The following is a 13742-nucleotide window of genomic DNA, read 5'->3' on the forward strand; positions in this document are numbered from 1 at the left end:
CAAGGTAAGTAAGGATTTCAAACTGCAAAGAACAAATTGTACTTCAATAATATGCAATACTATAGCACATTTCATGAATAATTTAAAACCTGATTTAGGAAATAAAAACTTCAGTTTAAATATTGATGAAAGTAATGTGGTACTATTCGAATTTCAAGAATCAATTTGTGGAAATTTTTCTTGACATAATTAAACCCAATGAATGCATTGTAGAAGAAATATGTAAATCTTTGATAACATCGCTAAGAAGTAATGAATTAGAGTTGCACAGACTTATTGCACTTGTACTGACAATGTATATGTAATGGTTGGTATTAACAATGATGTATAAGAAATTAAAGGCTGAGATTTCCTGTCTGCTTCTTATCAAGTGTAGTTTTATATCATTCACTCCAACTAGTGGTGTTCCATGCTGTCAATGAGTGTCTGCCATGAAACAGATTTTCTTATTGTTCTCACACTCACCTGTTCAACAGGCTAAATATAAGAAGCTTTATAGTTTAACGAATGATGGAGTTTCTCATTTGATCACTGATAAAGCATAAAGTGCAGTTATTTTATCAAGTTCGTTATTCTACAACAAGTAAGTTGAAAACAAAACACGAAAAGAAATTTTACTAATTTGTCTGTTGCCTTATAATTTGTTTTTAGAATGGAAAAAAAGAATAAAAGCACACCAAGCACCTACGTTAAAAGGAAGAGGAAAAGAGTCCACAGAAACTTAGGAAAAGAATTTTTCTAGTGCGAATGAAATCAGTTGCTGTTGTTGTTGTGGGGGTTTGATGGCGCATAAGCTACTTCGGATATAATGCACCTATTCATTTATTGTATTAATATATGAGAAATTCTTGTAACGTCAGAAAAGGCTGAAATCAGAAATGACTAAAAACTCCAATTTTCTTAAGTTAAAAAATTCAGGAATATTTGCATTGTCACCAATGACATTCTCTAGAGTTATTGGTTTCCGAAGGTAAACCAATGATAGCAGGGTTGTATTTCTGTCTTGTTTATAGTATGGGCATTCAATGAGAATGTGTTTACCAGTCAAATTGATAGAACAATGTGGACACTGTGGTGGATCATCTCCTGTGAGTAAATGAAGGTGAGTCAAATGTGTATGGCTTATTCTTGCTCTTGAAAGGACTACTACTTCTCGTCTTGATGTACAGACACTGGAAAGCCAAATTTTAGGATCCTGTTTAAACTGAAAAAGTTTATTTGTTTGAGAGTGCCAGAGTGCTGTCCATTCTGTTAGGCATGCACCATGAATGATTTGTGGATAGTCAGATACTGGAACAGAGATATTGGTTAAATCTAAGGTAGTTGGATTTTTTTTGCAGCTTTATCAACCAGTTCATTACCAGAAATTACGGAATGTGCTGGAATTCAGCAGAATCTGATCAGTTGGTGGCGTTCTTCAATCTGCAGTAATAATCTAATTTCATTTAGAAAAGGGTGAACTTTATCTGAGGAGTTACGTAATGCCATAATTGAGCTGAGGGAATCAGTGTAAATAGCAAATTTTAATGAGCAGTCAGAACAGAGATTTTCTAAGGCTAGTTTAATTGAATATAATTCTGCTGAGAAGATACTGAATTCAGGTGGAAGGAATGTTGAAATAGTGGTATTTAGGAACACTGCTGCTGCTCCAATGTTTGAGTTAGATTTAGAGTCATCTGTATAAATTGGAGAAAAATAAATTATCTGTGGGTGTGAACTGCATGAAGTTGTTTCATATTTGATGCTTGAAAAATATTTTTTCTCCACTGGCAAAGATAAGTGTCACAGGTGGGTAGAGAAGTACAAGTCCATGGTGGTTGAGCGCACGTTACTACCTGTTGTACAGAATGAATGGAAACATTCCAAACCTGTATCAGTTCAAGAAGGCAAAGACCACCTGGTTTTACTATACTAGGCTTATTTCTGTAGAGATTTTCTAATGGTGGATTGAATAGGTATGACTGAATTGGATGCAAGGCACAACTTTGTATTTTGACAGCATACTTCAGTAGCAGTGTTTTCCTACATAGAATTAATGGGGACTCATGAGCATCGATAAAGTTCTGAGTATATTTAACTTTTTTTAAACAGGAAGTATGTACATTTTTAATATGGTCTAAGAAATTTAGTTTGTTGGCAAGGATTAATACTAGAAATCTGATGTTAGTAGTGACTGAGATGGAGATATTGGAAATTTGAAGTTCAGGATCCATATGAAGTTTGCATTGTCTACAAAAATGGATAGCAACTGTTTTCTGTTGTGAGAGTCAATAGCCATTAAGGCTGCCCATTGTTTTATTTTATTCAGTGATATCTGAAGCTGCCTTTCAATAGACCTCATGATTTGGGAATGGCAGGAGACGGAAAGGTCACCTGCATAAAGCTGTCTCAACTGTGCTTGGAAGCTGTTTAGTGATGGAATCGATTCTAAGAGTAAAAAAGAGTGGCACTCAGTACTGATCGCTGAGGAACACCTTCTTCCTGAATGAAAGTTATAGAAAGTTCTGAACAAACATGGGAAGGTTGCCCCGGAGACTGAGAGAATAAAGATCACTAAGTATGCAATGCTGCCACGTGGTGTAAAAAGCCTTCCCTATATCTATAGAAACCATTATTAGATGTTCGTTTTTAACAAAGGCATTGCAAATGGCAAATTCAGCCTTGATCATGAGATCCAAGCATGACCTGTTTTGTCGAAAGCCATGTTGACAAAGGCTCATTAGACGTTCTGACTCAATGATCCAGACGAGTCTACAGTGGACAATTTTTTCAAGGATTTTGCTGAGGCAACTTGACAGAGATATTGGTCTGTAGCTAGGGGTTGGATGGATATTTTCCAAGATTCGGAAACGCCAAAACAATAGAATGGTGCCAAAAAGCTGGATAAACATTTTCTAAAAAATACGGTTGTAAAAGACCAGGAGGAGGCGCAAAGCTTTGTCATCAAGATGTTGCAGCATGACATAATAGATCCCATCTAGTCCGGTGGCATCATTATGAGCTGTTTTAATGGCATGAAAAAGTTCAGAATACTGTAGAGATTTGTTATATGGTAGAATGAGGGCAGTTTGGAAGTTAATAGAATGCGGTTCTCTACTATTTTTAATTCGCTGGAAAGATGTAGAATAAGCTGATGTTGCTGAGATTTCAGCAAAAGTATTGCCCAAAGCATTAGCTATATCCAAGGGGCTAGATAAACCTCACACATTCCAGGAGAGGGCCAGAGAAGATATGGTTGGAAACTCACCAGAAAGCTGTCAAATTGTTTTCCAAATTAATTTGCTGTCAGTGTGTCTCTTAATTGTTGATGCAAAATGGGTCCAGGATTCTTTTTTGGCTTGTTTTTGTATGAAACGTGCTTTTGCCTTTAATTTCTTAAAATTTATCAGATTGGCTGTGACTGGATATTGCCGAAACATTTTCCAGGCTTTATTTTTCCACCAGTAATTATAATGCTCTCGGCCCGGAGGATTTGATAATGGTATTGTGTCTTTGGCTACATTTAGGAGATGCAACATGATGAAATCTCTCACATCATCAATAGGCTGGAGATGGATTTTTTTCTCAACGAAAGAGATAATAACTGAAATTTTGCCCAGTTTGTTCGGGCAAATTTCAATTTTCTGCAGGGTTTAGTTAAAGGAGCCTGTGCTATCAATACCTTGCACACAACACAATCCATAGGGTCATTTATAACGTACCACTCTATGATCGGGACCAGTACTGGAGAACAAATGGAGAGATCTACTGCTGAGATTACTCCACACCATCAAACATCTCTCATATTGTGGATTTATACTTCACAACTGGATTGTCATCATTGCGCCACCAGGGTACCTGCCCACCCACTGATGAGGACCCAACAAGCCCCGAAACGGCACCGCAAGGGTCATCACCCATACAGCACAGTTTCGGTTTTCTCATACCAATTATTGTTACTTATTCTCAGTGGATGGTATTCATTGATAATAAGTAACACTAGTCTTCTCCGGGAACTCGTGAAGATATTAACAATATGAGATTAGCATTAATAACAGCACATGATGCAAGAAAGCAAGCTTATACAGCATCAGCAAAAAAAAAAAAAAAAACACCCACACACCCCTTCTCATTTCACCGATTCGCTTGCTCCAAATTGTTTGTCCAGTTCTGCCTTGAATTTGTATAAGCTATCAACTTCTACGACAGACAGAAGTTTGTTACAGCAATCAACCACCCACTGGCTAAGGGCCAAACATCCGCACATCTACCCTACAACTGTCTTTCTCCAATTTGAATTTACACCCTCTCAGGCGATTATTCTGAGCAAGAGGAAAAATCCCATCAGCACTGAGCATACTCAAACCATTCATGGCTTTATACACCTTGATCAGATCACTTCAAAGGTTCCTAGTCTCCAGACGATGTAATTTGCAAAACCTAAGCCTTTCTTCATAAGAGAAACCATTTGATCCACATTCACAAATTCTGTTGCCCTTCTCTGGAGTCGTTCCAACAGCTCTACATCCTTCTTAAATGAGGCCACTAGATCTGTATACAGTACTCAAGGTGTGGCCTGACCATTGCCTAATACAAGGGAATAATCACCTCCTTATCTCTGCTAGAAAAATTCCTGAATATCATTGACAAAACATCATGAGCTACTCTTGCAGACCATCTTCACTGTCAGAAAACTTAATATCTGCCTGCACAATTACCCCCAGGTCCTTTTCACACTCTACCACTGTTGGTGTAGTATCACACAGTTCATACGTTACTCTGGGGTTACTGCTTCCCACATGCAAAACTTTACATTTGTCAATGTTAAACTTCAGTTGCCACCTCTCAGCACATCTGCTCAACTTTTCTAGATTCTGTTGCGGCAGCATACTGTCATTAGTGTCATTAACTACCATGCCGTCTTTCGTATCATCTGGAAACTTGGACATAAAACCTGATATACCATCATCAATTTCATTAATGAATACAGAAACAACAATGGACCCAACACTGAACCCTGGGCGACTCCACTAATAACATTAGTCCATTAGCAGTGATCATTCATTACCACTCTCTGTCTCCTCCCACTCAACCATCCCTTTATTCATAGCATAGCATTAATTTGCTTTCAATGCCACACAGCTCCAATTTGTACAGTAGGCTTCCCATGTGCAAGTATCAAAAGCCTTTCTAAGATCCAAATATATGATATCAAAATTATTCTTTGCATCCAGTTCTTTTGTGACTACATCATAGTATCCAATCAAATTGGTCAGAGAAGACTTCACTTTAACAAACCGATGCTGTGTACAAGCTATAGCTGAATCCTTGTATAGATGATCCTGCAATGATTCTTTAACCAGTGCCTCCATTAATTCCCCCCCCCTTTTTTTTTATGTAAACCCCAAACATGAGAGGTATTAGAACCGTGCTTGGGTTGGAGGTTGAGAAGACGAAAGAATATACTAACTTATGTAGACTAATTTTCAGGAAATACGTATGAAGGAAGATTGTTCCAGAAAATGGCAGTTGAATGAATAAACAAGGAAGATGAAAAGTTGGTTCTGTGAGTTTGAAGTCAGACAGTAACTGGATGTTGGCTGGTTGCGGCACGTGTTCGGACTGTTTTGAAAGAGAGAGTGGGAATTACAGAAGCCAATTCAGAAGAACAATGCCCATGGAAGTATCTGTAGAAGAGGCATGCAGGGCAAGGTTTTTCAAAATGGAAAGTGGAATGCAAATTGCTGCCATCGGCAAAACTATGGATCGGATTTCCAGTCATTGGAAGGAGGTCATTAATATACAAGAGGAAAAAAGAGTGGGGGAAAGAACTGAACCTTGGGGGACACCAGCATTAGCGGAGAAGTTAGAAGACAGACAGCTATCTACCAACACCCTCAGTGAGTGATCAGAGAGAAAAGTGGATAACCAATTACAAAAAACAGTTGGCAAACCATAAGATGGAAGATTATTTAGAAAACCTTTATGCCAAACACAATCGAAAGCCTTTGAGATTTCAAGAGCAACTGCTTGTTTCACCAAATTTTTCCATTGAATTTGTCCATAAATGTCTAACATAAGCCACAATATCACCAGTGGATTGACATTGATGGAATCCATACTGGCAATCGTCAATCAGACGAAAGGTTTCTAAGTAGTTTAGGAGTTGGCAGTTAATTGATTTTTCCATTACTTTAGAAAGAGTAGAAGTAATTGCAATGGGACGATAATTGGATGTGAGGGACATGTTACACTTTTTAGGAACTGGCTGGATATGAGCAAATTTCTAAGCAGAAGGAAAAACACCACTGGAATAAGAAAGTGAAAAAAAGCAGCAAAGAACAGGAGTAAGTTCAGGAGAACAAGTGGAGAAATACCATCAGGACCTGGAGTTTTCTTAGCATCGAGATTCATCCTTCTGACATCCTTTTTACGGAAGACCACAGGAGGATTGAATGGAGTGTGTTGGGAATGGTGGGAGGTGTTTTTTTTACCAAGGTCATTAATACATGAGTTGGAAGAAAAATGGGATGCTAATAGTGTGGCCAATAGCTTTGGCAAGAAACCAGAATGTTTGGCTACCATTAGGGCAAGAAGCAAGTTTTCTACTCTTAGCCTGTTCAAAATCTAGTTTGGACTGATTAATGGCTGCTTTACAATTGCTGCGAGTTTTGGTGTAGGCAAAAAATGAAACTGAAGAATTGGAAACAAGCCAATTATGATATGCAACGTTCTTCTCTTAAATAGCCTTAGCCCATTTATTGGAAAACCAAGGTTTAGAAAAAGGATGAAATTTTAAAGTGGAGTGTGGAATAAAGGATTCCATTCCTATAAGAATAATTTCACTGACACGATCTGAGCAAACGTTGACATCAGAAGTTTTGAAACAGTAATCCGACCAAGGAAAAGAAGAAAAGAAATCTCGCCGGTCATCCCATTTTGCATTCTTGTAATGCCGAACAATACGAGGTTAGGAATAAAGGAATATGAGGTTGAGATAAAGGCTCCATTGGAGAAGAGACAATCACCAAGTTGTGATCTGAGGTACCGAAAGGATCACTCACTTGGACCGTGTACTTAGAAGGGTTGTTTGAGAGAAAAAGATCAAGCGTGTTGGCTGTATGGTTAGGGCTCTCCGGTATTCTTGTAGGTAAATGTACACTCTGTGAAAGGTCATTAGAAATTGCAAAATCCTCAGCATCTCAACCACCTGGGTTCGTGTGGCTATAAAACGGAAGCCAGCTGGAGTTGTGAACATCAAAATCACCAAGGAAAATTGTCTCACTGTTAGGAAAGTTGGACTGGGGAAAGTCAATTTGCAAAGAGAGAAAGTCAAAGAGCTCCAAGTGATTAGTGGAGTTGGGAGAACGGTAGAGACAACAGATGAATTTGACACAATGAGGTAGAGAGATTTTAAGTCAGAGAAGATCAAAGAGAGGAGATTCCATACTACCAATTATCCGACAGGGAATATCAGAATGGACATATGCAAAAGTACCACCTTTGAAGCGAAAGGAATCACATACAGCGAATAATTTGGGCAACAAAAATAAAATATAGTTTGGTTAGCTTCTTAGCCCTTTCATTTTGTTGACATATTTTTTTTATATTATTTTTTTCCGTAATCACTCTCTACCCTCACACGTCTCATTCCTTCTACATACCTTGTTTAATTAATTACTCATATCACCACATAAAGATAAATTCAGATTATCACAAAAGCCTAACAAGACTGTAAACAGTCTATACATTTCATACACTTCCTTACCAAAATGTAAGAAGAATGATCCCAGTTAAGCAAAAATTAAATACTCAGCAGCAGCAGCAGCAGCAGCAGCAATGGCAGTAATACTAGCTCAGGCATAAAACCATTAAATCAGAATAGTCAGTTTTGGCACCAATTTGTCACTATTCTTCCACCACTGCATTTCCAGATGGCTGTATTTGTTCGCCAAGCTGCTGATAAGCACGGATTTTTTTTTTTTTTTTTTGTCAAGCATTAATTATGCTATATTTTGTAAATTGAATTGCAGAGCGGCAAGACAAAAGCACAGCAAATTGTATAAACACACTTTTAAAAATTAAGAATTTTTTTTTTCTTTTTTATTTCCTAACAGCAGATTCAAATTATATTAATTAAAGGTTAAGTCAATGATGTAGCAAATTTTGCTACAGAAGAAGTGTATCACTTTAAATATCTTACCTGAATAGAACATTTCAGTAAGCATGTTGGCCACCAGCCTCAGGTTAGGAACACAACCAGTACACAGTGCAACAAGCAGATCAAAAGCTGCAACTAATGAAGAAGGTGATGAACAAACTGGAATTGCTTGTTCAGCAGGAAGTTCACCTCCACTACGATGAACTTGCAATACAAGTCTGGATGCTGGAAATATGAAATCTTCTACAAGCTCCTAAAAAGCAGGAAAAACCAAAAAGTGAAATAAAACTTTAGCAAATGTCAGCTGCACAAAACACACACTATAATTTTAAGTGTCCAAGTATAATCAATCTGAAACTAGCACACACATACTATAATTTAAAGTCCAAGTATAATCAATCTGAATCTAACACACACACACACACACACACACAATAATTTTAAGGTCCAAGTATAATCAATCTGAATCCAATGTTCAAGTTTAGAGTGGTAGAAATGAATAAAAAAGTAAATAATAAATAAATTGAATTAGTAGGTGCAGAGAAACAAAGTATACATCGCAATAGTTATAAATAAAACCAGATTAACTCAAATAAGAATTTCTTCTGAAAATCACCTGCAATGAACACTGAGTAATGTTACAAATGAATACAGGACATAACTACTAATATTACTTTAACTGATAAAAAGACCCTGAGCATCAGATGACTGTCATGATATGCTGAATGACAGAGAAATAAAACAAAATACTAAATCAAACAGAATGTTGAACCACACAAAACATGTCTGCCAGGGGCAAAGGTTGATTACGTTGTAGAGCGGATATCATCTTTTAAGGGCACAAAAGGTGATATAGTTGTACACGTTGGCACAAATGATATTAAGAGTAGGAGACCGGCAGAATTACTTAGCAAGTACAGGTCACTGTTGGAAAAAAGCCGTGAATTAGGGTTGAATTTGAAAGTGTCTGCAATTCTGCCCAGACACGATAGGAGGGAGTATATGATGAGAGCCGTGTCGATCAATTCGGCCCTGGAGGGATTGTGCAAGGCTCAAGGGGTAGAATTGTTTTCAACCTGGACTGTACTTGTTAACAGGAGAGATTGCTTCTACAGGGATGGGATACAATTAAATAGAAAGGGTGCAAGAATTTTTGCGGATGCTGTCGAGGCAGAGTTAGGTGGGTCGGAAAACTGCTAGTTGGGGGGGATACAAGGACTAATAGATTAACAGCAGCCACTGGCAGAGGTGGAAGTGATTCTTGCACTGCTTCTATTGAAATGAGCACCGAAGCCTGAAAAACAAGATGCAGGATATTTCAGAGACTGCTGGGAATCATTGCGGTACAAGTAAACACATGGGTTGTGTTAGGGTAGCCAAGAATAGAAACAGGTGCATGTATACCTGCGTGTACACCAATGCTAGGAGTTTGGTAAATAAATTTGATGAATTTGAGGTATTGCTCAAAACATCAAAGGCAGATATTGTTGGGATATCAGAGACGTGGTGTCACACAGATATAAGGAATGCGGAACTGGAATTTGGGGAATACAATGTGTATAGAAAAGATAGACAGGACAGGAGGGGAGGAGGGGTTATGATATTAGTTAAGAAACACATAAAGCCCAAGGAAGTGAAGCCAGTCGACATCGCCGGACAATGCAGTGTTGAGTCAGTTTGGTGTGACATAACCATTGGGAGATCAAAATTGAGAGTAGGAGTGTGCTATAGGCCTAATGACTCTGATGAGTATAATAAGATATTGTACAGGGAAATAGAGTGGGCCAGTAAATCAGAGAGTCTTATAATTGGGGGATTTTAATTTCCAAGATATTGACTGGAATTTGTGGGTTGGTCACTCACACACTAGCAAGGCTTTTGTGGATTTATTGGATGATTGTTTTCTACAGCATATTCGTGAGGCAACAAGAGGGAGCAATACTCTTGATCTGATTATCAGTAGTGATTCTTCATGCATTAAGAATCTGCAGATAAATGAACCACTAGGTGGCAGTGATCACAGTGTGTTGAAGTGGGATTTACTCAAGGAGGTAACTACCAACAGAGGTAAAGGGAAGGGTTTTTGTTTTCGTAAAGGCGACTATGATGGTCTGAATCAGTATTTAAATTCTATACAGTGGGACCAACTGATGATGTTACCAACAGCAAACTCAAAATGGGAAGCATTCAAGGAACTAATCTTGGAGGCTACCAGGCTTTACATACCAACTAAGAAATATTGTTCAAGGTTTAGGCCTAAATGGTTGTCAGATGAACTAATGAGACATGTGGCAGAGAAGAAAAATGCATGGGATACATACAAATTAATGGGTGACATGGAAGCCTATGATAGATATAAGTTGGTCTGTAACCAAGTCACAAAGGAGATTAGGCAGGCAAAGGCAGACTAAGAAAAATCCTTGGCAAAGGATGCAAAGAAAAACAGAAAAGAGTTCTTTACCTATTTAAACTCAAGAAGGAAAGGGATGAATCAGATTGGTCCACTGGATATTGATCGTTCAACAGTTGAGGATCTTGCCCAGGTGGCTAACAATCTAAACGAGTATTTTGCATCTACATTCACGCATGAGGAGTTATTCAGGAAGGAGAATGATGTAGGTAAAGTAAATATTGGCAGTGAGCTGGATGATTTTGTAATAACTGAGAGGAAAGTGGAGGAGAGATTGTTGAGGATAAACATAAAAAAGGCACCTGGGGTGGATGGGATCTATCCAGTTATATTAAAGGAGGCAGCAAAGGAAGTGAGAAAACCCCTAGCCATAATTATGAGAGCTTCTTTGGACTCAGGGGAGGTACCCGTAGACTGGAGATGTGCAAATGTAACCCCAATTCACAAAGGAGGATCAAAGGCTGACACAAGTAATTATAGACCTGTTAGTTTAACTTCTGTTCCAGGTAAATTAATGGAGGCACTGGTTAAAGAAGCACTGCAGGATCATCTAGACAAGAATTCAGTTATAGCTCAGACGCAGCATGGTTTTGTTAAGGGCAGGTCTTGCCTGACCAATTTGATTGGATACTATGATGTAGTCACAAAAGAACTGGATACAGGGAATAACTTTGATATTATATATTTGGATCTTAGAAAGGCTTTTGATACTGTTGCACATGGAAGACTGCTGCACAAATTGGAGCAGTGTGGCATTGGAGGCAAATTGCTGCTATGGATAAGGGGATGGTTGAGTGGCAGAAGACAGAGAGTGGTAATCAATGGACACTGCTCAATGTGGTGTTATTAGTGGAGTTCCTCAGGGTTTAGTGTTGGGTCCGTTGTTGTTTTTGGTGTTTATGAATGATATTGATGATAGGATATCAAGTTTAATGTCCAAGTTTGCAGATGATACAAAGGTTGGCAGGGTTGTTAAGGACACCACTGACGCTATGCTGCTGCAACAGGCTCTGGAAAGGTTGAACAGATGGGCTGAGCGGTGGCAAATGAAGTTTAACATTGACAAATGTAAAGTACTACTTATGGGAAACAGTAACCCCAGAGCAACGTATCAACTCTGCGGTACTACACTGACAGTGGTGGAGAATGAAAAGGACCTGGGGGTAATTGTGCAGGCAGATATGAAGTTCTCTGAGCAGTGCAGACGAGCTGCAAGAGTAGCTCATGGTGTCTTGTCAATGATATACAGGAATTTTTCTAGCAGGGATAAGGAGGTGATTATTCCCTTGTATAAGGCAATGGTTAGGCCACATCTTGAATACTGTATACAGGTCTGGAGGCCTCAATTCAAGAAGGATGTAGAGCTGCTGGAACGGGTACAGAGAAGGGCAACAAGATTAGTGAATGGAACAAAGGATTGCTCTTACGAAGAAAGGCTTAAGTTTTGCAAATTACAGAGTCTGGAGACTAGGCACCGGCGAGGTGATCTGATAGAGGTGTATAAGGCTTTGAATGGTTTGAGCATGCTCAATGCCAATGGGATTCTTGTTGTTGAAGTTTATAGCCTAAACAAATTTAAGGCTCAACTGGACAGGTATTTCGAGCGAACGGAGGGGTGAAATGGGAGTGGTGTTTTTTTTTTTTTTTTTTTTTTTTGGCTGATGCTGAATAAGCTTGCTTTCTTGCATCATATGCCTCTGCTAATGCTAATGCTAAAACATCCAAGTACACATAAACAGATAAAAGAAATCAGTAAGCTGTATGCTTTTTAGTAAACTCCTTTATTCTGTATTTTATTTTATATTTCTCTGTTTATTGATTTTGCGAGACAACAATGCCTTGCAACACTACAATTTAGGTAGGGTTTCATGAATAAATCAAGGTGTACTTGAATCACAATTACAATTGAAATATTAAAATTGTGATAACATTATTCATTCAATGAAAACTTGTTTTGAAATATAACTTTATAATGTTTATATGTTTCTTCTTTGTTTATATATTGATAGTTGCTTTATGTGCAATGGGGAAAGGAAAAAAAAAGTATTTATTTGATTATCTTTTTCTCTGCAAATTTAATTGTTATCTGCCCAACTACTTGAAATGGAAAGAAAATATGCAGAATAAAATTTTTACAGAGTACAATATAAAACCTATATGACAATTCACATTTAAATTATTTTACACAAATATACAATCACAAAATGTACTATAATATTAATATTCAATAGGCAATTTTCTACCAATTAAATGAGTAAAATTGTAAAAAAATAAATAAATGATACCTTTACTAAGTTTCCCTGCTTAACACTAGGGTCTGAACCAACATGATATTTCTTGTCAGGTCCCAAAAATGATACAAGTTCTCGGGTTACTCCCAGATGTCCTTCATGGAGAGCCTCATCTACTTGGGAATCACCTGTTGATATTACTCTCTCCTAATTATTAAAATATATAATGATATAGCTTTTTTTTGCTGTTACTGCATTAGATAAATTGATATAACACACACACACACACTTTTTTGCTGAAGTTGTATTAAACTGTTTACCTTTACTTTGTTTAGCTAATTGAAATACTTTGCTTCCATAAACCATGGTCATGTTGTGGCTTCTTGATAAGATAACATGTACCCCGGTTTATGATTATCCTTTATTTATTCAGTCACTAATTAAATATATATTTTCTATTTTATTGCTTATAATTCATTTCACATTAACCTTTACTTAACTCAGTGTGCATCACACACAAAATATGCCATTATTATTCAAAAACTGGTTACTTAATGTCCTATTCTCTAAAATTGTAATTTATTTAATTTTACTACCCCTTTTCGACTATAGCTGCTTAGCACTAGCTAAAATGTGGGCCTTATACTTTATAATTATACATTCTAAGTATTTGACATATTTTCATTAAAAATCTACTTGTTAGCCATGCCTTTGTTCTCCTACATCAAAAATTCATAGAAAGCCCTCCTAGGCCTTTACAAATCTCACCCACAGTTCTTTATATTGAGAAAGGTGCACTGGCATCTCAATGTACTGAAACTGTAACGTTTCACTCTCCTGAATCTATATAATTCTAAAATTTTAATTGCTATTTTACCACAAGCAGAAATCCTCCCCAATCTCTCTCTCTCTCTCTATATATATATATACACACACAGTGGATTCCGGTTATTTGGGCTAC

The 13742-nt window shown here is 37.5% G+C and overlaps 1 protein-coding gene across 4 annotated transcripts in view; it reads right to left on the reverse strand.

Moving 5' to 3' along the window:
- faf (ubiquitin carboxyl-terminal hydrolase-like faf) overlaps positions 1-13742 on the reverse strand; it is a 1326265-nt gene that overhangs the window by 587857 nt on the left and 724666 nt on the right. For all 4 annotated transcript variants that reach the window (XM_090382082.1, XM_090382083.1, XM_090382080.1 and 1 more), the window contains 2 exons: positions 12836-12988; positions 8183-8393 (listed from right to left, as the gene is read on the reverse strand). In XM_090382082.1, the coding sequence (XP_090238208.1) occupies positions 8183-8393; positions 12836-12988 (364 nt within the window). The remainder of the gene's footprint in view (positions 1-8182; positions 8394-12835; positions 12989-13742) is intronic.

This window comes from Mastigoproctus giganteus, chromosome 9, assembly GCF_048544385.1.
Source record: "Mastigoproctus giganteus isolate SK-2022 chromosome 9, ASM4854438v1, whole genome shotgun sequence".
NCBI classification, from domain to species: Eukaryota; Metazoa; Arthropoda; class Arachnida; order Uropygi; family Thelyphonidae; genus Mastigoproctus; species Mastigoproctus giganteus.